The sequence below is a fragment of the Mytilus trossulus genome, chromosome 1 (genome assembly GCF_036588685.1).
Source record: "Mytilus trossulus isolate FHL-02 chromosome 1, PNRI_Mtr1.1.1.hap1, whole genome shotgun sequence".
Classification (NCBI taxonomy): Eukaryota; Metazoa; Mollusca; class Bivalvia; order Mytilida; family Mytilidae; genus Mytilus; species Mytilus trossulus.
In genome coordinates, this window is record NC_086373.1 from 109372012 (window position 1) to 109395860 (window position 23849).

At 34.1% G+C, this 23849-nt stretch overlaps 1 protein-coding gene across 12 annotated transcripts in view; it reads right to left on the reverse strand.

The window, feature by feature from the left end:
- Positions 1-23849, reverse strand: part of LOC134697203 (probable 3',5'-cyclic phosphodiesterase pde-5) — an 87435-nt gene that overhangs the window by 44942 nt on the left and 18644 nt on the right. For 8 of the 12 annotated variants that reach the window (XM_063559319.1, XM_063559309.1, XM_063559347.1 and 5 more), the window contains 3 exons: positions 9900-10052; positions 4372-4409; positions 1414-1525 (listed from right to left, as the gene is read on the reverse strand). In XM_063559319.1, coding sequence (XP_063415389.1) covers positions 1414-1525; positions 4372-4409; positions 9900-10052 — 303 coding nt within the window. Of the gene's footprint in view, positions 1-1413; positions 1526-4371; positions 4410-5795; positions 5872-6611; positions 6686-6721; positions 6772-9899; positions 10053-13635; positions 14109-23849 lie in introns of those variants that run through there. The other 4 variants (XM_063559380.1, XM_063559388.1, XM_063559395.1 and 1 more) reach the window with 4 other exon arrangements.

The window sequence follows — 23849 nt, forward strand, 5'->3', positions numbered from 1 at the left end:
ATGTATATAATACCCAACAAAGCAAGGAATCTCATGTTCAGTGGTTGTCATTTGTTGATGTGGTTCATAAATGTTTCTTGTTTTAGTTTTTTTATATAGATATGAAAAATTGAGAATGGAAATGGGGAATGTGTCAAAGAGACAACAACCCGACCAAAATAAAAAATCAACAGCAGAAGGTCACCAACAGGTCTTCAATGTAGCGAGAAATTCCCGAACCCGGAGGCGTCTTTCAGCTGGCCCCTAAACAAATATATACTAGTTCAGTGATAATGAACGCCATACTAATTTCCAAATTGTACACAAGAAACTAAAATTTAAATAATACAAGACTAACAAAGGCCAGAGGCTCCTGACTTTGGACAGGCGCAAAAATGCGGCGGGGTTAAATATGTTTGTGAGATCTCAACCCTATAACAATATGCACATTAAAATTCAGTTCAAGAGAAGTCCGAGTCTGATGTCAGAAGATGTAACCAAAGAAAATAAACAAAATGACAATAATACATAAATAACAACAGACTACTAGCAGTTAACTGACATGCCAGCTCCAGACTTCAATTAAACTGACTGAAAGATTATGATTTCATCATAGGAACATCAGGCACAATCCTTCCCATTAGGGGTTTAGTATCATACCATCATAACATATATGAGAAGAACATAACCCGTGTCATGCCAACAACTGTTTTTAGAATAAATGTGTTTAGTTCCGACGTAAAGAGAACTGTTTGTTTTCCCCTTTGAATAGTTATACACTAGTCATTTTTTTGGGACCAAGGCTCCTTGTTGAAGATTTTTTAGGTAAGCAAACAAGATGAACAAATTGTGAAAAATTGCAGATAAAGGGCAATAACTCTTAAAAAGGGTCAATTGACAACTTTTATCATATAAACTTATTTGTAGATCTTACTTTGCTGAACAATTTTGCTGTTTACAGTTTATCATTAATAATATTCAATATGATAACCAAAAGCTGCAAAATTTCCTTAAAATTACCAATTCAGTGGCAGCAACCTGACAATGGGTTGTTAGATTCACCTGAAGATTTCATGGCTGATAGAACTTGAACTTATGCACATTTTTACAGCGCATCAGATTTGCTCTTAATGCTTTCGTGTTTGAGATACAAGCCAAAAATTTCATTTTACTCATATATCTTATTTTGAGGCATGGCCCCCATATTTTTGATGAAACAGAAAGTAAAACACAAACTGTATTCACGATAACCTAAGGATCATTCAGCTTAAGTTTCAGAGGAGAAGATGTTCAAAATAGTTAACACAAGACGGACCATGACAACGGACGCCAAGTCATGGCAAAAAGCTAGCTAAAAATAAATAAGTTATCTATAAAGGTCAACATGAGTCAACCACAAGTTGATCTTATAGACAAGTTATTACTATAACTTACAATCTACGGCACACTGAGCTAGTTCTGCGAGAATCTGTAATCTGTCTGTCTGATAACTTATGTCCCTTGTCATCTCATGTAACACCTTCCATTTGCTTGATTGTACACAGGTCTACAAAAAATATATACTGTCCAATCAGAAATCTTGTAACTATATATACTGTACCTGAAACTACTTAAAAATCACTTCAAATTTATATTGATAAAGTCTCTATCGTATGGAAGATAAAGGTGTCCCCTGAAGCACCAGGTTCACCTATGCCAAAATATGGCCTTGAATTTTTTTCTAAACCTTAAATAAAAGCCTAGTAAAAATAAAATCTCAATGAGAGTACATTATAGGCTCCAAGGTCAGCACAATTTAGAGATGTTATAAAAAATGTTATTTTGAGCATTTTTCAGACAACTAAGGAAAACCATGGCTGCATTCTAAGATTCAACATGTTCTGTAACCTAAAGGTGCCAAGGTTTGTATTGAATTGCTAGACATTAAAAAAACCCCATCCTTTTATGGTCAAAGAACGATAATAATTTGAGGCAGAATTCACAAGTTTTAAATGCAATCCATTGATTACATCCCCTTATGTTCCCTGACCTACATATAGATATGAACTACCTTGCTACTAATTAATGAATATTACGAGCATTGTCTTTTACTTGTCTTTTACTTGTGGTAAGGTGTCAGACTTGTAATTTATTAATTAATCAAACATTCCAATTACTGTCAAGATGAAGGACAGCAATAAAAATGTTGTTCCTTTGATGAACATGTTAATTTTTAGTTATTTATGACACCAGTGCTTCATGTGTGGTGACCTCATAAGGCTATATTTTTTCTTTTTTAAAATATATAACATTGTAAACAGTATTATATATTTATTTAGAATTTATCAGGTAACCAGATTAGACACTTAATAAATTGGAATACTTTCACTATATTTAATATGAACTCTTCATACTTCCAATGCTATAATTTAAATAGAAATCAATGAGAGGTTTATCAATTAACGAGACTGCGGTGAATACTTTATTATAACCAGTAAGTGTAACGGTTTTTATCCCCTGTCAAAACTGTGTCACACTTTACGTCATTATGTTTGAACAGTATAAAATAATATAATGAGATTTCCATTCACTGCATTTTACGATCAAAAAGAGATTTAAACTGAGAGAGAGAGTAACCTGTAATACACCTACTAAATAAATCCATAACGAACGTTACACCGATTTCTGAAGATTACCTGTTACCCAGAGATACGTAAATAAACCCCAACTCATCAAAATAAGTTATATTAAACATAATCCTATCTTAATATCTTGTCAACAAAAACTTATTACACCTCTTCAGAAAACATCATAGAGAAATAAGACTACTTAAGCTGCTATTCAATACCATAAACATTTTCCCAAGGACCTTTACACTTCATTAGAGGCAAATTCAACACATGCAAATTAAAAAAAAAATGTCTTTTTCTTCATTGAAAATCATAATAAAGTTTACTTATATTGGTTCATGCAAGGTTCATTTAAGAAATACTGTAAAGATATTTTCTACCAAACGAAAAATAAATTCAAAAAAATTAACTAAATTCAATTTTCATGATATATTAAAACTATATGTTGAAATTTGTTTTAAATTGGTTATGTTTTATTCATCTTCAATTTAAAAGTGATTTACGACAAATGAGAATTCTTTCACCTAATCACCTAAATTTCATACCTTAAAACATGAAATTCCTACCATAAAGGGAAGCTACAAGTACAATGTCATTAGTTTACTAAATATGTAATATATATTGGAGTGGCACTGTCGGAGATCAATCATATTTTCAAATAATAAAAGTAAAACTTGGATTCTAAAATTCATAATAAACTTTCCGGGGTCATGACATATGGCCTCCTACATGGCACAGTATTAGTGATACGAAAACATATTACAATGAATGTGTATATTCTCCTGACACAAAATAAAAAAGTGAACAAAAGACATTTATAAACAATAAACTAAATACAAGATACATTTTCAACATGACAATCTTAGATCTAAGAAGACATGGTATGAGTGCCAATGAGACAATTCTCCATCCAAATCACAATATATAAAAGTAAACCAGTAAAGGTCAAAGTACGGCCTTCTACACAGAGCCTTAGTTCACACTGAACAGAAAACTATACAGGGCCCTAAACATTACTAGTGTAAACCATTCAAACTGGAAAACCAACTGTTTAATCTACATTTAAAAGACATTCATACTATAAATGGTTTTGGTACATAATAACTAATATTTTATTTAAACAGTATGTAACCAACAAATCATATACAAGGTTTTATACCCATCTTACATTTACTACTAATAAGTAATGGCTAAGTACCGTCCTAAAGTGAGGGGTAAGAGGAAACCTAGGTGTAAGTAATAAATCTCTGAGTATTATCAGTAGGTAAACTGACCAGCAGGATTTAACATTGTTATCTTAACCATGACAGTTAATGGCCATTCATATCAAAACCACATTTCTTTAAGGACAATATTTCATCCAAAGTTTAAAGTGACGACATTAATATAATCTGTGTTTGCTTAATGTTCACATTCATGTGTAAAACTTGTCAAATAGCAATGGAATACATTACAAAACTTGTCAAATAGCAATGGAATACATTACGAATCTTTTGAAATAATATATCTATAAAATGTGGCACCTTGTGTCATGTATTGTAGGAGTACATGTTTTATTGATAAATAATGAAATATTAACCTTTCTGAGCACTAGAGATCACCCCACCCCTTCCCTTTTTTTTAAAGATGGTAAACATGATGCTTAGATGTAAAGTTTGTGTGGTTTGTTCTGTAAATTGTTGTTTGTCTTTTCAACCTTTTTTTTTCTTCTTTTTAGCAATATAAGTTTATTTATGATAGATTTCAGGATATTCCTGAGGTTGTTACTAGTCAAAATACTCACCTTCCATTTACTACTTTTCTTTTCTCTCAATAGTTCCCCTAATAAAGAAAACAAAATATATTATCATGTATAAAAATTGTAAAACATTTAAACAGACAAAAACTGTATATATTTTGAAACCTAAAACATACATGTATGCCCAAATCTCTGTGCTGTGAGTGGGTGCTAAGTGTCCACAATTCCACATGGCCAGCTCTGTGCTGAGAGTGGGTGCTAAGTGTCCACAATTCCACATGGCTAGCTCTGTTCATGTGAGTGGGTGCTAAGTGTCCATAATTCCACATGACCAGCTCTGTGCATGTTTAATTACTGCAATTGCATGTTATGTAAATAATAAAATTGTTTAAAAATAACAATTAATCAGGTAATGAAAGACATAGGATGACCTCAGATGTTGTTACTCTTTTTATGTTATAATAAATGTTTTATTTATCTGTTTTTTGTCTCATATGTGTGTGTTGTTTTTAAATCAAATAAAATCAAAATTCATTTTTGTGTGTACATAGATTGATTGTTGTTTGCTAAATGTCCAGTGGCAAATATTTCATGACTTTCTAAATTGAGAAACACTTTTTTTGTGAAAGAAATGGATGCTTTTATGACCAATATGTCTTAGATTTCACCAGTTTTTCCAATCTATAAAAAATCAAATCCTTGAATTGTTCTTTTTTTAATACATGTAGTATGACATATCAGAACAAGAGCAATTCAAGGATTTAATTTTAATAAGATTGCAATTTGTCTGGAATAGTTTGATTTTTCAGAATACAACTTATTTCATTTTTATTCATCAACAGTACTACATCAATAAAAAAATATTTTAGGAAAGATAAGGTCTGCCTGGCCAATAAAAATGTTATTGTTAATTGACGTCACCGTAAATTTACATCTACATTTGTTCTTAAAATGGAATAACATCTATATCCATTTATTCAAATTACTTTTTCCCATGATATTACATGTATATTTAACGACTTTTTTTTGTGTCTATATAGGTCTTCATACAAAATGTGGTAATTTGTGTTGTCAAAATAGAATGTTGATATATGAATATTTAGCAAAAATATAGATATAGTCATTGTCATGACCATAAAGATATATTAGATGTGAAATTAGTCACAATATCCAATTTAAAAATTAGGCTAGAAATACAAGGAAACAGGGGCCATTCAATGTTAAGAATCTTACCATATAACATTCAAAGCCAGGTTTGTTAAAGTATCTTCCAAAAAAATATTTAAACACACTGATAGTCTGATAGACATTTTTCTGGATTTAGATTGATTTATAACTTATATTATGTTTTAAGATATATACATACTGTACATTTTTTTGCACACTATGCTTTTAAATTTTATAATGTCATCAAAGGCAAATGTATCTTACAATGCAATGGTTGTGTGTTAAAATTGTGTTTTTCGTACTTTTGTAGTTATAGTTTTCAGGAACATATGGTTAGATATACTGTTCCCATGGCCATTCCCAGTAGTGTTATAGTTCTTTTTAGAGACATTGCACGCTCATGTGGCGGGTCCTACTAAAATGCGCCCGGGAGCGCCCGGGTGAAGAAAAAGCGCCCGGGGAAAATAAAAAGCGCCCGGAGAAGAAAATATAGCGCCCGGGGAACAGAAAAAGCGCCCGGGAAAAATATTTAGATATTTTATTGGCATGAGACAACTTTTAAGTTATGGACATTGATTTTTTTTTAATTTTAGACAAGTAATTTGCAAATTCAGATAATAGACATTTGTAATAAAGCACAAAAACAAGTATGAATATTTCACTTTTAACAATATTATATGAATACTATTTCGAAAGACTGATAATAATATTAATGGATCACAGTTTATGCAGCAGATTTATAACATGTAAGACATCAAAAGACATGTTTCAACATGCAGTTTCGAAAATAATAGACCTCATGCACCGATTATTTTGAAAAATGTAAAAGTACAACAACACTTTAGATGTAGCATCGTACATATCCCCATTTTTATTACTTAGAACAAAACAAGCAATGATTAGTTATTTCAAAGTTTAAGGGAGAAAAAAAATGTTATGAAATATTATTATTTTCTTCTCCCGGGCGCTTTTTCTCTTCCCCGGGCGATATATTTTCTTCTCCGGGCGCTTTTTCTTTTCCCCGGGCGCTTTTTCTTCACCCGGGCGCTCCCGGGCGCATTTTAGTAGGACCGCATGTGGCAGTCTATTCAAAGGTAAAAACTAATACGCATGTTTACAGCACAAAATTAAATATGAGCTCATTAAATTGTTCAACTGGATATGTTTAAAATAATCTGGAGACTACCAAGGATTTGTATAGTTAGACTATACACATCCTTGAGACTACCAAGGAAATTATTTGGACAGAAACACATTCATTTGTTGATACCGGAAACTTATATACTAATTAGCCACTGAATCTGGATCTATTGTGAGTTATTTCCGGAAATTCTTGCACAGTCTTTGCAATGGCATGAAAACATAACTTTATTGACAGTTTATTTGATCATGTGTTATTTTAAAATTAAAAATCAATTATGTGCACTTTTTAAAGAACGTTATAGATTTATTTCGGAGGAATCAGAAATAGAGAGACCCCCCTTTCGCTTCCTTATTTCTGGTTTAATTTTACTCTCTAACTTAAGCTGGGAACAGTATATCTGATATATATGTTCCTGACGTAAGTGAAATGATCTAAAATAGATATAGGAAGATGTGGTGTGAGTGCCAATGAGACAACTCTCCATCCAAATAACAATTTAAAAATTAAACCATTATAGGTTAAAGTACGGTCTTCAACACGGAGCCTTGGCTCACACCGAACAACAAGCTATAAAGGGCCCCAAAATTACTAGTGTAAAACCATTCAAACGGGAAAACCAACGGTCTAATCTATATAAACAAAACGAGAAACGAGAAACACGTATATATTACATAAACAAACGACAACTACCAGGGGCGTAGCTGCCGTTAGGCACTATAGGCACGTGCCTACACATAATTTTTGCACAAATATTTTTTTTATTAAAAGAAATAATAAACAACGTTATTCGTAGATGAACGCCAGTGAAGTTGCCAATGACGAATGTCATTTGTACACTAGTCTCTCGTCCTTAAGTTAGTGAATGGAATATTGGATATAATTGAATGTTATATATGATTTTACGTACTTATATAGAAACTAAACAAAAACTTTGGTTCAGATAGTTTAACTTCTGTCAATAAAAACTTGAATGAACCTCAATTTAGAGACATGATTTTTTTAAATTAAAGTTGTTGTTAGTTTTCAACTAGCTATCCACTTTGTCTTCACCCGACCTACAATAAAACCCTTGCCAATGTTGGTCGTCTGTTTGGCTGTGTGGGATGTACAAATACATAGTCACGTCTGGTCAGAATGGGGACAATAAATCCGACGCCTAGCTGTAGAGAGAATGCTACTCTTTGATGAGTTCGTAGTTTGTCTACTGAAAGGCAAAGTTTCTGCTCCTATCCAATAATCCATCATTTTCCGATGTAATGCATGGCATTTTAAAATTTCCAGAACTTCGTCCCGTACGACACCTATTACAGGAACTAGCTACCTGTTGTATTTATTGTAAAAAAAAAAAATTCTCCTGAACTTGCATAAATATTTATGAAAATCCTGAACTCGCATAAGTATTTATAAAAATCCTGAACTTGCATAAATATTTATGAAAATCCATCAATCAACTAGTTTCCAGTAATTTTGGGTACTCTCCAATCTGTGTGTAATGACCACAATTATCAAATTCCTAAGCAGGTAGGGATTTTAAAGTAGAGGATATGAAGATATATGAATTTCTTGAATTTTGTTACGATAGTATGAACAGAACAGAACTTTTGCATAAGCCAGGCATCGACTATGTGTGTATGTGTTTGTGTGGCTTCGGTAAAGGTTTAAGAATCAAAAGATTGATGGTTGATGTCTAGCCAAAAGGATAGTAATATCATTGTTTACGTGCCTATTTTTTTTTAATGAACGATCGTCAATAAGTACTAATAATCAAATTAAACGTATATATCAGAGATATGAAAATACCAAACAGGGTGTACTGCTTAATTAAACATGTTAAAGGGATACGCTAATCTACGTTGGGCAATGCATATTGTCAGGGACGTATATAGAGTCTATATAAGTCCTTTATATTGTAAATATTTTTTTATATATATATTTCCGATAGTACTTAATTTAATTTAATTCACCAGTCAGATGTTATGGTAAATTATTCATAATTCTTCGAACTTTTCATCATGTATATTATAATTTTCTTGATAAAATAACCAGTAAATTTAATATTTTGTACATAAAATTTTGCAGCTAAAACGCTGAAAACCGTTTTCCGTCGGGGGGCTTCGCCCCCCTGAACCCCCTACCAGGGCTCTGCCCTGGACCTACTGGGGGCCTTGAGCGGCCCCCAGACCCCCTGCCGATTGGTGCCTACAGTTGACCAAGTACCTAGCTACGCCCCTGACTACTGTACATCAGATTCCTGACTTAGGACAGGTGCAAACATTTGCAGCGGGATTAAACGTTTTAATGGGCCCAAACCTTCTCCCTTTTTCTGAAACAATAGCATAACATCACAACATATAAAAACATACGATAAAACCCTATTTCCATTTTTTGGGGATAAACGTACAAACAAATCTTCTTTGGTGTAAACCCTGGTCGTTGTTATATCAAGATTCTGCAGGTTCGTGTTATGCCGTGTGTCATTTAATTTTTGAATTTGTATTTAAAGCTGCATACAGAATAAAACGACCATAATGTTCAAAGTGTTCCGGCTGATTTTGAAATCTTATTATTGACACATCTTTAGTTTTTATCAGTGGTATAAGCTATTCTCATTATGTAACTGTTTTCAAACATTTCGAATTAAATTTTTCTGTTAGCCACATGCATTTCTTCACCTTTAACTTCTACTATGATCACAATATAATAATGTCATAAATTATTTCTATGTAATTGGTTATAAAAGAACTGTTTGGTATTATCAATAATAAAGGGCAAAATGAGGGCTTGAAAAAACAATGCATCGCATTCCTATTCAAAATATGAACAGTAGAAGTTCGCGAAATATAGGTCACTGTACAGGCTTACTTTACTGCAGCTTATTAATCATTTTTGGGGGAATTTGGAAAATAAAAATAGAAAAAATTACGCAAGCTACATGGCATAATTATGAAAAAAGCGGCTTTTTCGGGCTTGGATTGGAAACTCATAGCTCTTTCTTTTTTCAGAAGATTTTTTTTAAATCGCCCTATATCGACAATAAACTAGACATTTTTCAATGTTGAATCACACTTGAAGTACTCGTTGTTGTCAGAAGTTCAAATAAAAGAAGCAGAATGTCAATAGTAGACTAGTAGAATAATAAAAGCTTTTATTTAAATTCATTAACAGCAATACAAATTACTAGTAAAGACTATTATATAATATATTGGTTATTTCCTTGTCCAAAATCTGTTAATATTAAAACTTTTAACTTCAAGAAACTTACCATTTAAGTTATGTTGTCTGGTGTGGACGTTTTTACTGCCTTTGCGTAGTGACCATTGTCGAATTTTGTCCTCTGAAACATGTGTAGTTACATATCTATCTAGAAATTCTGGATTTTCGTTTAAAAAATGCGTAACTAATTCAGGAGACACATCTGAAATATAATGAAAATTATTGTGATTATATTGTAAAAAAAACCAATTATTTATTTATAATGAAAAAAAAACTCTAGTTTTCAGGCGGCTTCTGATTGGACATTCGTTTTTTTTTGTTGTTTTTTTTTAAATATTTGAGTTTTTGTTTTTTAGGACTTTCTATTGGAATTTAATCAGTTATACTAGTATCCGAACACAGCACCCTTTATTTATTTATGTCCAAAAAGAATGAACAACTCTGGCTCGCGTAATCAGTCCTCGCACCTCAGATAAATAATGAAATCATTAACTATAATGTATATAATTGTAAATAATATAGTATAGACGCACTTTCACTTCTACCCTGATGACTGGTGCCCCCGATGTAAAGGGTTAGTTTTCTAAATAAAATATATAAATATGGCATCTATTTCTTTTTCATGTAGATATTCTCTTCAAACAAGAAAAAAAATAGAGGAGCTTCTAAGGAGTTACTATAACTGTTCATTAATTCATAGTGAGTATGCAATGATTTTGGACAACTTTTTGTTCGTTTACTGTGTGATGACTTCTGAAGTAAATATCAATTGTGGTTAATTCATGAAAATTTGACCGGTTTGGTGAGCAAGTTTTTCCTTTCGTATATCAGACGAAAAAGTACAAACCGTTTTTAATATTTAAATATACAAGCACGGTAATCCATAAAGGATTTTACCGAACGCCATAATAGTAACCTGTAATTTATATATTTTCATAAGACATACTTTTGAATTAACGCCGGATTTAAATTTCTGTTGGTTTTTAATACATAAAGATATAATCTAACACCTATTATAAGAATATTAGTTAAATACGGTACTTGTTACGTAAATCAGGAAATTAAAACTAAATTATTTTTCATTTTGGCCTTTATTGCCCTTACTCCTCTCCCAACAGCTATTTCTGGAATTTATAAAAGCATCGTGTCAAACATATAAGGGGAAATCGGCCCTATTTTTTTCTATTAGAAGTACAATGACAGATACCAGGCTTATATTCTAGACAATGTGCGTTTAGTGCACATGAAACTGATTCAGTCGAAACAGTAAGAAGACCAACTCAATCACAAAGCAGAAGAGGCCCAGCATAGGAGAACAATTTACACAAAAGATCCAAATTCGATCGAGTTTCTTGTTCATAAAATAATGACTTTCGAACTTCATTCAATAAATTTATTATGTATTTTTTCAAGTGGATAAACAAAATTTGTAGACAAAAAAAAACACGTTAAGGTGTTACTAATCGGATTGCAATATTACTGGTAAGTGTATTGTTGTTGTTTAATTTTACGTTTCAGTAACATACGTACTTAGACTAATGTCAAAGAACTAATAATTACTGAACATTTTCTTACGTTTTTGTTTTTAAGGCAGCGTTAATGGCATACTCATTTTTCATTGCGCAGTTTATTTTTTGTCCATGTTTATGCTGTAACCAAACCGCTTTTGGAGTAGGGACAGTATCTGTTAATCTGCTAGTCAAAGCAATGACGTTGTCCACAGGCACTTGTGAAGTGTTGGGGAAAAAACACCTTGCGATATTTTGTACGTTTAAACGATGTAAAAAATCTACTTCTAAGTAGGGGATACTATAGAGGAAAGCAGGGTTTTACTCAGTCTGAATATATATGGGTCATTTGTATCACCAGCATCTTCATTGCCCTCCCCCTTTCATTGGAAGGGAGTGGAATGTTGGATAATTCGTTGTCGGTTAAAGATTAAATATGTTAAATGTTGATGGCCTCGCATTCACATCTGCACAATATATATAAAATTTCTATTAAAATATTTTAAAAAGGACTTACTACTGATAAAATATGAAAGGTCGATTTCTTTGATAAATACATTACAATATATTAAAATCAATACTCTAAACACACTTATGGAAATCTGTTTACGCCTTTTTCTATCGCTAACACTACCAATATTTACTCAATACAATTTCAAGTTTAAAACGATAAAAGATGAACAAAAATATATGGAAACAAATACAAATTGCTGGAACAGAAAACTATGTGCAGTAATCGAACTACAAATATATACACTGAGATTATTACCACATTTGATACTACCCCCCCCCCCCCCCACGACGGTTGACGAAATAAAAGTTTTTTCTGGCTTAGGTGATGCATTGGGTCTAGTGTACGGTTTTCTGCTTGGCAGAGTTTGGTATATAAGCATTCAGCAATGTCTGTTCGGAGTGGGATTATAAAATATGGTACATCGTGTATGAAAAGTGTCACGTCTTCAACACGACAAAGAACCCTTAAACGGTCTGTAGTAGTTATGAAGTATTTGCCACTGCACACTTAGCAAACAGCCATTATTCTTTTTTATTAATATTCTCACAAACAATTAACAATATGGCAGAGAAATAGGTAAACTGTCTCACAAACAATGATACACTGAGGTAGAGAAATATGTCAACAGTATCACAAACAAATAATGCACTAAGGATAGATACACGTGTAAAAAATACACTAAAGGTAGAGAAATATGTCAACAGTCGCACACACAATAATAGACTGAGGTAGAGAGATATGTCAACTGTCTCACAAACAATAATACACTAAGTAAGAAAAATAGGTTAACAGTCTCACATACAATACTACACTAAGGATAGATACATGTTTAAAAAGTCTCACAAACAATATTGCACTATGGATAGATACATATGTAAAACGTCTCAATATCAATTTTGAACCTCAGTAGATAAATTTGTCAACAGTTTGACAAACACTTATACACTCATGTAGAGAAACATGTTAACAGTCTCATGCAAAATAATACACTAAGGTAGAGAAATATGTTAACAGTCTCATGCACAATAATACACTAAGGTAGAGAAATATGTTAACAGTCTAATGCAAAATAACACACTAAGGGAGAGAAATACGTCAACAGCCTCACAAACAATAATACATTAGAGTAGAGAAATATGTTAAGTCTCATGCAAAATAACACACTAAGGGAGAGAAATATACCAACAGCCTCACAAACAATTTACACTAAGGTAGAAACATATGTCAACAGTCGCCCTTGTAATAATAGACTGAGATAGAGAAATTATCAACAGCCTCACAAACAAACTTTAAATTTTATAAACAAACAATTTAAGTAATATGCCATACATATCGGATAAGTCGGTTGCACTATAAAGTTATTGAAGCATGCAATTACTCTGTTATATTACTAACTGTGAATAATTAAGTTCGTACATGAAGTCAAAAGAACAATAACTTAAATAAAGTTCTTTCTTTTAGAAACAATACATAATTACGTTATCTAGGTTAAAATGTTTGGCTACACATAGAATAACAAGGTTGTTTACATTAAATTCAATATTAAAATATGATCATTTATTGTTTAACTTATGCTTCGAAATACTTTCAAAAAATATTTGTTTAAAAATCATTTTGCTTTTATTGATATAACATTCAAAATTTGAAATGAAAATGTTCACGTATTTAATCTTTGAATGAAAAATGCGCTTGAAAATGTCAATTGAACAAATAAAAAGTGGGTAAAAGTTTATTGACTTTTCCACGCTTATAAATGATTTTACCTGCCATAGTAAAACTTTAACCATTCTATCTTAGATCCATTTCATCTTGTATCCATGCACAAAACCGTAACATGAAAAATCCTTTTTAATATAAATTCGCACAAATTCTTTCCCATTAAAATTGAAGCACAGTTTTTAAAATCGACTTTGGTATACAATGATCCATACACGTACAGAACTCAATATTGGTATAAGCTGATTAAAGACGGGTTCTGCCAAACACTGGACTTATCCACAAAATAAACTTATATGTCCAACAACCGTGAAATCCTAACACACACTAGTCAAATATATATTTTAATTTGAAAGACTGGTACCCGTTCGACAGTCAGATAAATTAGAAATTAAATCCAAACATACAATTTAAATTTAGATTTAGTTTGTGTACTTAAACAAATGATATAGTCGTTTTCGCGTATTATTGATTCACTAATGAAACACATTAACATGTATTAACTTTTGCAATTCCTGCAATTTCTTATTTAAATTGTCAAATGTAAATAAACCATTTGTAAGGACTAGTTAAATGATTTGTGAATGTTTAAACATACTACGTAAAAGTCTGAATGATTTATGTCCATTTCATGTATGCGACAAGAATAACTAATACATTGTCACAAAGAGAATTTGTATTAAAACCTTGTACCACATTTATCGAAGGTATCACTTTCAGATATTCAGGTTTCACACGAAAATAGATTTATTCAAATATATATTATATTTTTTTTCTGCTCCATGGAGACATTTTTACGTCATTAAAAATGCATTCAACTTGTATAGCTTATACTAGAAGATATGTGTTAAGCTCATTGTTGAAGGTCGTGCATTGCCCTATTCTTGTTTACATCCTCGTCCGATGGACCCTGATGGATAGTTGTCTCATGGGTGATTAAACCAAGACTCATGATTTTTTATTTATTTAATCTAAAAGGTTAAGTAAACTTATGACGTCTCCAAACTTAGGCAAACTTTGTTATAAACTTAAAAGACTATTTAACATAGTAAAAGAAAATCTGTTTATGATACCAGTATTGTCGGACAAAAAAAGTATCTATACACAAATAGTTTTACAATTGCTTCTACTTCGGAGTGACTTTTTGTTGAAAAGTTCACAATCGTACAAAAAAGTGTTGAATTTTGTCTGAAACGTAGTGTTTCACAAACAAACTTTTTATATAGTTTATCGTAATCACCGCAAAGAAATCAGTGTATGATGGGAAACTGTGTCAATCGCTTTTACATTCACAGTTTATTAACCTGAAATCAATACATAATCTCACGTTTACTAATTAATTTTTGTTAATTTTGGAAATGTTGACTTTTTTATGTATTGTTTTGCGTATATTCATATTCAAAAATGAAATTTTGTCATCTTTAACTAATGGCCGTTAACTGATGAATAACATTTCAAACTAGAATACAAAAAATACCAACAACAAGGATCACATATATCACGGCACGCTGATGTATTGCTAAGTATCACTATCACTATTATCACTTACAAAAATGGAGGAATGTAAGGTACGGTATATTAATCGTTTTCTAAAAGACTGACAAGAGAGAAACCTATATCTCAAAACAAGAACGCTAGCATCATCATGGGTCACTACAACAATGTTTTGTACATGCAAAAAAATGATGAAATTGCGAAAACAGATGCATAAAACGCATAAAGGATTTTATAAAGTAAATGCATATTAAACAATTTGACATAAGCGATCTGGAACTTTTATTCTAAGGAAGTTTTAATTAATTTCCACAAAAATGTGATTTTTTAAACAAAACTAAAATGCACCTTTTTGTAAAAATCTGGTATAATCAGCTATTAATCTTTTATATAGATATATGGGTTTAAATCTTTCATACTACATTGCCTCCGCTATAGATCTTTATCTTACTTGTTGTCTAGTTTTCACACTTTAAAGGAGGGTATATATGATGAGACTGTTTAAAGGTTTTCACACTTTAAAGGAGGGTATACATGATGAGACTGTTTAAAGGTTTTCACACTTTAAAGGAGGGTATACATGATGAGACTGTTTAAAGGTTTTCACACTTTAAAGGAGGGTATACATGATGAGACTGTTTAAAGGTTTTTACACTTTAAAGGAGGGTATACATGATGAGACTGTTTAATGGTTTATCAAGGTATTTTTCGAAAGGTAAACAAACGATTTGGTTAACAGAACATTGAGCATTGAATCAGATTGTTTCTGTTTTAATAAGTATAACAAAGTAACTTATTATAATGCGCTACTCTAACATAGTTAGAAAAGCTCTGTGGTAAACGTCTTCGGAACAGCAAGCTAATAGCCAAACATAAGGTTATTAAGGATAGAGGTGTCCATAACATATATAAAGCCGCAAGGCATTGAGTCTAGACAAGTTTTCATTTTAAACAGTCGGAATAGCTCTTAGAAACAACGACGTCACTAGCATACGATAAGGTTAACCTAGCTTTATATGACCAATTATGATTTTAGTATATCCATACGACAGAGATCACCTAGCTCAATCAGTTATGATTCTGATATAAGTACAACAAGTACGTAGAAAAATACAGAAGGATGAGAGTGTTGTGTATGGTTTGTTTACGAAGGCCAAAGAAACAAGATTGACAAACTTTTGAGATGTTGGCTAAATAAATGATATTTATCATAAGTGAATGAGACAGCAATCCACATTAGACACACTGCAACAAATGATAGTTATGGTCACTACTCTGAGAAAACCAGACAGCAATCCAACATTAGACACAATGCAACAAATGATAGTTATGGTCACTACTCTGAGAAAACCAGACAGCAATCCAACATCAGACACAATGCAACAAATGATAGTTATGGTCACTACTCTGAGAAACCCAGACAGCAATCCAACATAAGACACAATGCAACAAATGATAGTTATGGTCACTACTCTGAGAAAACCAGACAGCAATCCAACATCAGACACAATGCAACAAATGATAGTTATGGTCACTACTCTGAAACAACCAGGCAGCAATCCAACATCAGACACAATGCAACACATGATAGTTATGGTCACTACTCTGAGAAAACCAGACAGCAATCCAACATCAGACATACTGCAACACATAATAGTTATGGTCACTACTCTGAGAAAATCAGACAGCAATCCAACATAAGACACAATGCAACAAATGATAGTTATGGTCACTACTCTGTACTCTGAGAAAACCAGACAGCAATCCAACATTAGACATAATGCAACAAATGATAGTTATGGTCACTACTCTGAGAAAACCAGACAGCAATCCAACATTAGACACACTGCAACAAATGATAGTTATGGTCACTACTCTGAGAAAACCAGACATCAATCCAACATTAGACACAATGCAACACATGATAGGTATGGTGACTACTCTGAGACAACCAGACAGCAATCCAACATCAGACACAATGCAACAAATGATAGTTATGGTCACTACTCTGAGAAAACCAGACAGCAATCCAAAATAAGACACAATGCAACAAATGATAGTTATGTTCACTACTCTGAGACAACCAGACAGCAATCCAACATCAGACACAATGCAACACATGATAGTTATGGTCACTACTCTGAAACAACCAGGCAGCAATCCAACATCAAACACAATGCAACAAATGATAGTTATGGTCACTATTCTGAGAAAACCAGACAGCAATCCAACATCAGACACAATGCAACAAATGATAGTTATGTTCACTACTCTGAGACAACCAGACAGCAATCCAACATCAGACACAATGCAACAAATGATAGTTATGGTCACTACTCTAAGACAACCAGACAGCAATCCAACATTATACACAATGCAACAAATGATAGTTATGGTCACTACTCTGAGAAAACCAGACAGCAATCCAACATTAGACACAATGCAACAAATGATAGTTATGGTCACTACTCTAAGACAACCAGACAGCAATCCAACATTATACACAATGCAACAAATGATAGTTATGGTCACTACTCTAAGACAACCAGACAGCAATCCAACATTATACACAATGCAACACATGATAGTTATGGTCACTACTCTGAGAAAACCAGACAGCAATCCAACATTAAACACAATGCAACACATGATAGTTATGGTCACTACTATGAGACAACCAGACAGCAATCCAACATCAGACATATTGCAACACATGATAGGTATGGTCACTACTCTGAAACAACCAGGCATCAATCCAACATTAGACATACTGCAACACATGATAGTTATGGTCACTACTCTGAGAAAACCAGGCATCAATCCAACATTAGACATACTGCAACACATGATAGTTATGGTCACTACTCTGAGAAAACCAGACAGCAATCCAACATTAGACACAATGCAACAAATGATAGTTATGGTCACTACTCTGAGAAAACCAGACAGCAATCCAAAATAAGACACAATGCAACAAATAATAGTTATGGTCACTACTCTGAGAAAACCAGACAGCAATCCAACATTAGACATAATGCAACAAATGATAGTTATGGTCACTACTCTGAGAAAACCAGACAGCAATCCAAAATAAGACACAATGCAACAAATGATAGTTATGGTCACTATTCTGAGAAAACCAGACAGCAATCCAACATTAGACACAATGCAACAAATGATAGTTATGGTCACTACTCTGAGAAAACCAGACAGCAATCCAACATTAGACATACTGCAACACATGATAGTTATGGTCACTACTATGAGACAACCAGACAGCAATCCAACATCAGACACAATGCAACACATGATAGTTATGGTCACTACTCTGAAACAACCAGGCAGCAATCCAACATTATACACAATGCAACACATGATAGTTATGGTCACTACTATGAGACAACCAGACAGCAATCCAATATCAGACACAATGCAACACATGATAGTTATTGTCACTACTATGAGACAACCAGACAGCAATCCAACATCAGACACAATGCAACACATGATAGTTATGGTCACTACTCTGAAACAACCACGCATCAATCCAACATTAGACATACTGCAACACATGATAGTTATGGTCACTACTCTGAGAAAACCAGACAGCAATCCAACATTAGACACAATGCAACAAATGATAGTTATGGTCACTACTATGAGACAACCAGACAGCAATCCAACATCAGACACAATGCAACACATGATAGTTATGGTCACTACTCTGAAACAACCAGGCAGCAATCCAACATTATACACAATGCAACACATGATAGTTATGGTCACTACTATGAGACAACCAGACAGCAATCCAATATCAGACACAATGCAACACATGATAGTTATGGTCACTACTCTGAAACAACCAGGCAGCAATCCAACATCAGACACAATGCAACAAATGATAGTTATGGTCACTACTCTGAGAAAACCAGGCAGCAATCCAACATCAGACATACTGCAACACATGATAGGTATGGTGACTACTCTGAGAAAACCAGACAGCAATCCAACATCAGACACAATGCAACAAATGATAGTTATGGTCACTACTCTGAGAAAACCAGACAGCAATCCAACATCAGACATACTGCAACACATGATAGTTATGGTCACTACTCTGAGAAAACCAGACAGCAATCCAACATTATACACAATGCAACACATGATAGTTATGGTCACTACTCTGAGAAAACCAGACAGCAATCCAACACCAGACACAATGCAACAAATGATAGTTATGGTCACTACTCTGAGAAAACCAGACAGCAATCCAACATTAGACACAATGCAACACATGATAATTATGATCACTACTATTAGACAACCAGACAGCAATCCAACATCAGACACAATGCAACACATGATAGTTATGGTCACTACTCTGAAACAACCAGGCAGCAATCCAACATTATACATACTGCAACACATGATAGTTATGGTCACTACTATGAGACAACCAGACAGCAATCCAACATCAGACACAATGCAACACATGATAGTTATGGTCACTACTCTGAAACAACCAGGCAGCAATCCAACATTATACACAATGCAACACATGATAGTTATGGTCACTACTATGAGACAACCAGACAGCAATCCAACATCAGACACAATGCAACACATGATAGGTATGGTCACTACTGTAAGACAACCAGACAGCAATCCAACATCAGACACAATGCAACAAATGATAGTTATGGTCACGACTCTGAGACAACCAGACAGCAATCCAACATCAGACACAATGCAACAAATGATAGTTATGGTCACTACTCTAAGATAACCAGACAGCAATCCAACATCAGACACAATGCAACAAATGATAGTTATGGTCACGACTCTAAGATAACCAGACAGCAATCCAACATCAGACACAATGCAACAAATGATAGTTATGGTCACTACTCTAAGACAAACAGACAGCAATCCAACATCAGACTCAATGCAACACATGATAGTTATGGTCACTACTCTGAGACAACCAGACAGCAATCCAACATCAGACACAATGCAACAAATGATAGTTATGGTCACTACTCTAAGACAACCAGACAGCAATCCAATATCAGACACAATGCAACAAATGATAGTTATGGTCACTACTCTAAGACAACCAGACAGCAATCCAACATCAGACACAATGCAACACATGATAGTTATGGTCACTACTCTGAGACAACCAGACAGCAATCCAACATCAGACACAATGCAACAAATGATAGTTATGGTCACTACTCTAAGACAACCAGACAGCAATCCAACATCAGACACAATGCAACAAATGATAGTTATGGTCACTACTATGAGAAAACCAGACAGCAATCCAACATCAGACACAATGCAACAAATGATAGTTATGGTCACTACTCTGAGAAAACCAGACAGCAATCCAACATCAGACATACTGCAACACATGATAGTTATGGTCACTACTCTGAGAAAACCAGACAGCAATCCAACATTATACACAATGCAACACATGATAGTTATGGTCACTACTCTGAGAAAACCAGACAGCAATCCAACACCAGACACAATGCAACAAATGATAGTTATGGTCACTACGCTGAGAAAACCAGACAGCAATCCAACATTAGACACAATGCAACACATGATAATTATGGTCACTACTGTTAGACAACCAGACAGCAATCCAACATCAGACACAATTCAACACATGATAGTTATGGTCACTACTCTGAAACAACCAGGCAGCAATCCAACATTATACATACTGCAACACATGATAGTTATGGTCACTACTCTGAGAAAACCAGACAGCAATCCAACATTAGACACAATGCAACAAATGATAGTTATGGTCACTACTATGAGACAACCAGACAGCAATCCAACATCAGACACAATGCAACACATGATAGTTATGGTCACTACTCTGAAACAACCAGGCAGCAATCCAACATTATGCACAATGCAACACATGATAGTTATGGTCACTACTATGAGACAACCAGACAGCAATCCAACATCAGACACAATGCAACAAATGATAGTTATGGTCACTACTCAAAGACAACCAGACAGCAATCCAACATCAGACACAATGCAACACATGATAGTTATGGTCACTACTCTGAGAAAACCAGACAGCAATCCAACATTAGACATAATGCAACACATGATAGTTATGGTCACTACTATGAGACAACCAGACAGCAATCCAACATCAGACACAATGCAAAAAATGATAGTTATGGTCACGACTCTGAGAAAACCAGACAGCAATCCAACATTAGACACAATGCAACAAATGATAGTTATGGTCACTACTCTGAGAAAACCAGACAGCAATCCAACATCAGACACAATGCAACAAATGATAGTTATGGTCACTACTCTAAGACAACCAGACAGCAATCCAACATCAGACACAATACAACAAATGATAGTTATTGTCACTACTCTGAGACAACCAGACAGCAATCCAACATCAGACACAATGCAACAAATGATAGTTATGGTCACTACTCTAAGACAACCAGACAGCAATCCAACATCAGACACAATGCAACACATGATAGTTATGGTCACTACTCTGAAACAACCAGGCAGCAATCCAACATTATACACAATGCAACACATGATAGTTATGGTCACTACTATGAGACAACCAGACAGCAATCCAACATCAGACACAATGCAACACATGATAGGTATGGTCACTACTGTAAGACAACCAGACAGCAATCCAACATCAGACACAATGCAACAAATGATAGTTATGGTCACGACTCTGAGACAACCAGACAGCAATCCAACATCAGACACAATGCAACAAATGATAGTTATGGTCACTACTCTAAGATAACCAGACAGCAATCCAACATCAGACACAATGCAACAAATGATAGTTATGGTCACGACTCTAAGATAACCAGACAGCAATCCAACATCAGACACAATGCAACAAATGATAGTTATGGTCACTACTCTAAGACAAACAGACAGCAATCCAACATCAGACTCAATGCAACACATGATAGTTATGGTCACTACTCTGAGACAACCAGACAGCAATCCAACATCAGACACAATGCAACAAATGATAGTTATGGTCACTACTCTAAGACAACCAGACAGCAATCCAATATCAGACACAATGCAACAAATGATAGTTATGGTCACTACTCTAAGACAACCAGACAGCAATCCAACATCAGACACAATGCAACACATGATAGTTATGGTCACTACTCTGAGACAACCAGACAGCAATCCAACATCAGACACAATGCAACAAATGATAGTTATGGTCACTACTCTAAGACAACCAGACAGCAATCCAACATCAGACACAATGCAACAAATGATAGTTATGGTCACTACTATGAGAAAACCAGACAGCAATCCAACATCAGACACAATGCAACAAATGATAGTTATGGTCACTACTCTGAGAAAACCAGACAGCAATCCAACATCAGACATACTGCAACACATGATAGTTATGGTCACTACTCTGAGAAAACCAGACAGCAATCCAACATTATACACAATGCAACACATGATAGTTATGGTCACTACTCTGAGAAAACCAGACAGCAATCCAACACCAGACACAATGCAACAAATGATAGTTATGGTCACTACGCTGAGAAAACCAGACAGCAATCCAACATTAGACACAATGCAACACATGATAATTATGGTCACTACTGTTAGACAACCAGACAGCAATCCAACATCAGACACAATTCAACACATGATAGTTATGGTCACTACTCTGAAACAACCAGGCAGCAATCCAACATTATACATACTGCAACACATGATAGTTATGGTCACTACTCTGAGAAAACCAGACAGCAATCCAACATTAGACACAATGCAACAAATGATAGTTATGGTCACTACTATGAGACAACCAGACAGCAATCCAACATCAGACACAATGCAACACATGATAGTTATGGTCACTACTCTGAAACAACCAGGCAGCAATCCAACATTATGCACAATGCAACACATGATAGTTATGGTCACTACTATGAGACAACCAGACAGCAATCCAACATCAGACACAATGCAACAAATGATAGTTATGGTCACTACTCAAAGACAACCAGACAGCAATCCAACATCAGACACAATGCAACACATGATAGTTATGGTCACTACTCTGAGAAAACCAGACAGCAATCCAACATTAGACATAATGCAACACATGATAGTTATGGTCACTAATATGAGACAACCAGACAGCAATCCAACATCAGACACAATGCAAAAAATGATAGTTATGGTCACGACTCTGAGAAAACCAGACAGCAATCCAACATTAGACACAATGCAACAAATGATAGTTATGGTCACTACTCTGAGAAAACCAGACAGCAATCCAACATCAGACACAATGCAACAAATGATAGTTATGGTCACTACTCTAAGACAACCAGACAGCAATCCAACATCAGACACAATACAACAAATGATAGTTATTGTCACTACTCTGAGACAACCAGACAGCAATCCAACATCAGACACAATGCAACAAATGATAGTTATGGTCACTACTCTAAGACAACCAGACAGCAATCCAACATCAGACACAATGCAACAAATGATAGTTATGGTCATTACTCTAAGACAACCAGACAGCAATCCAACATCAGACACAATGCAACACATGATAGTCATGGTCACTACTCTTCGACAACCAGACAGCAATCCAACATCAGACACAATGCAACAAATGATAGTTATGGTCACTACTCAAAGACAACCAGACAGCAATCCAACA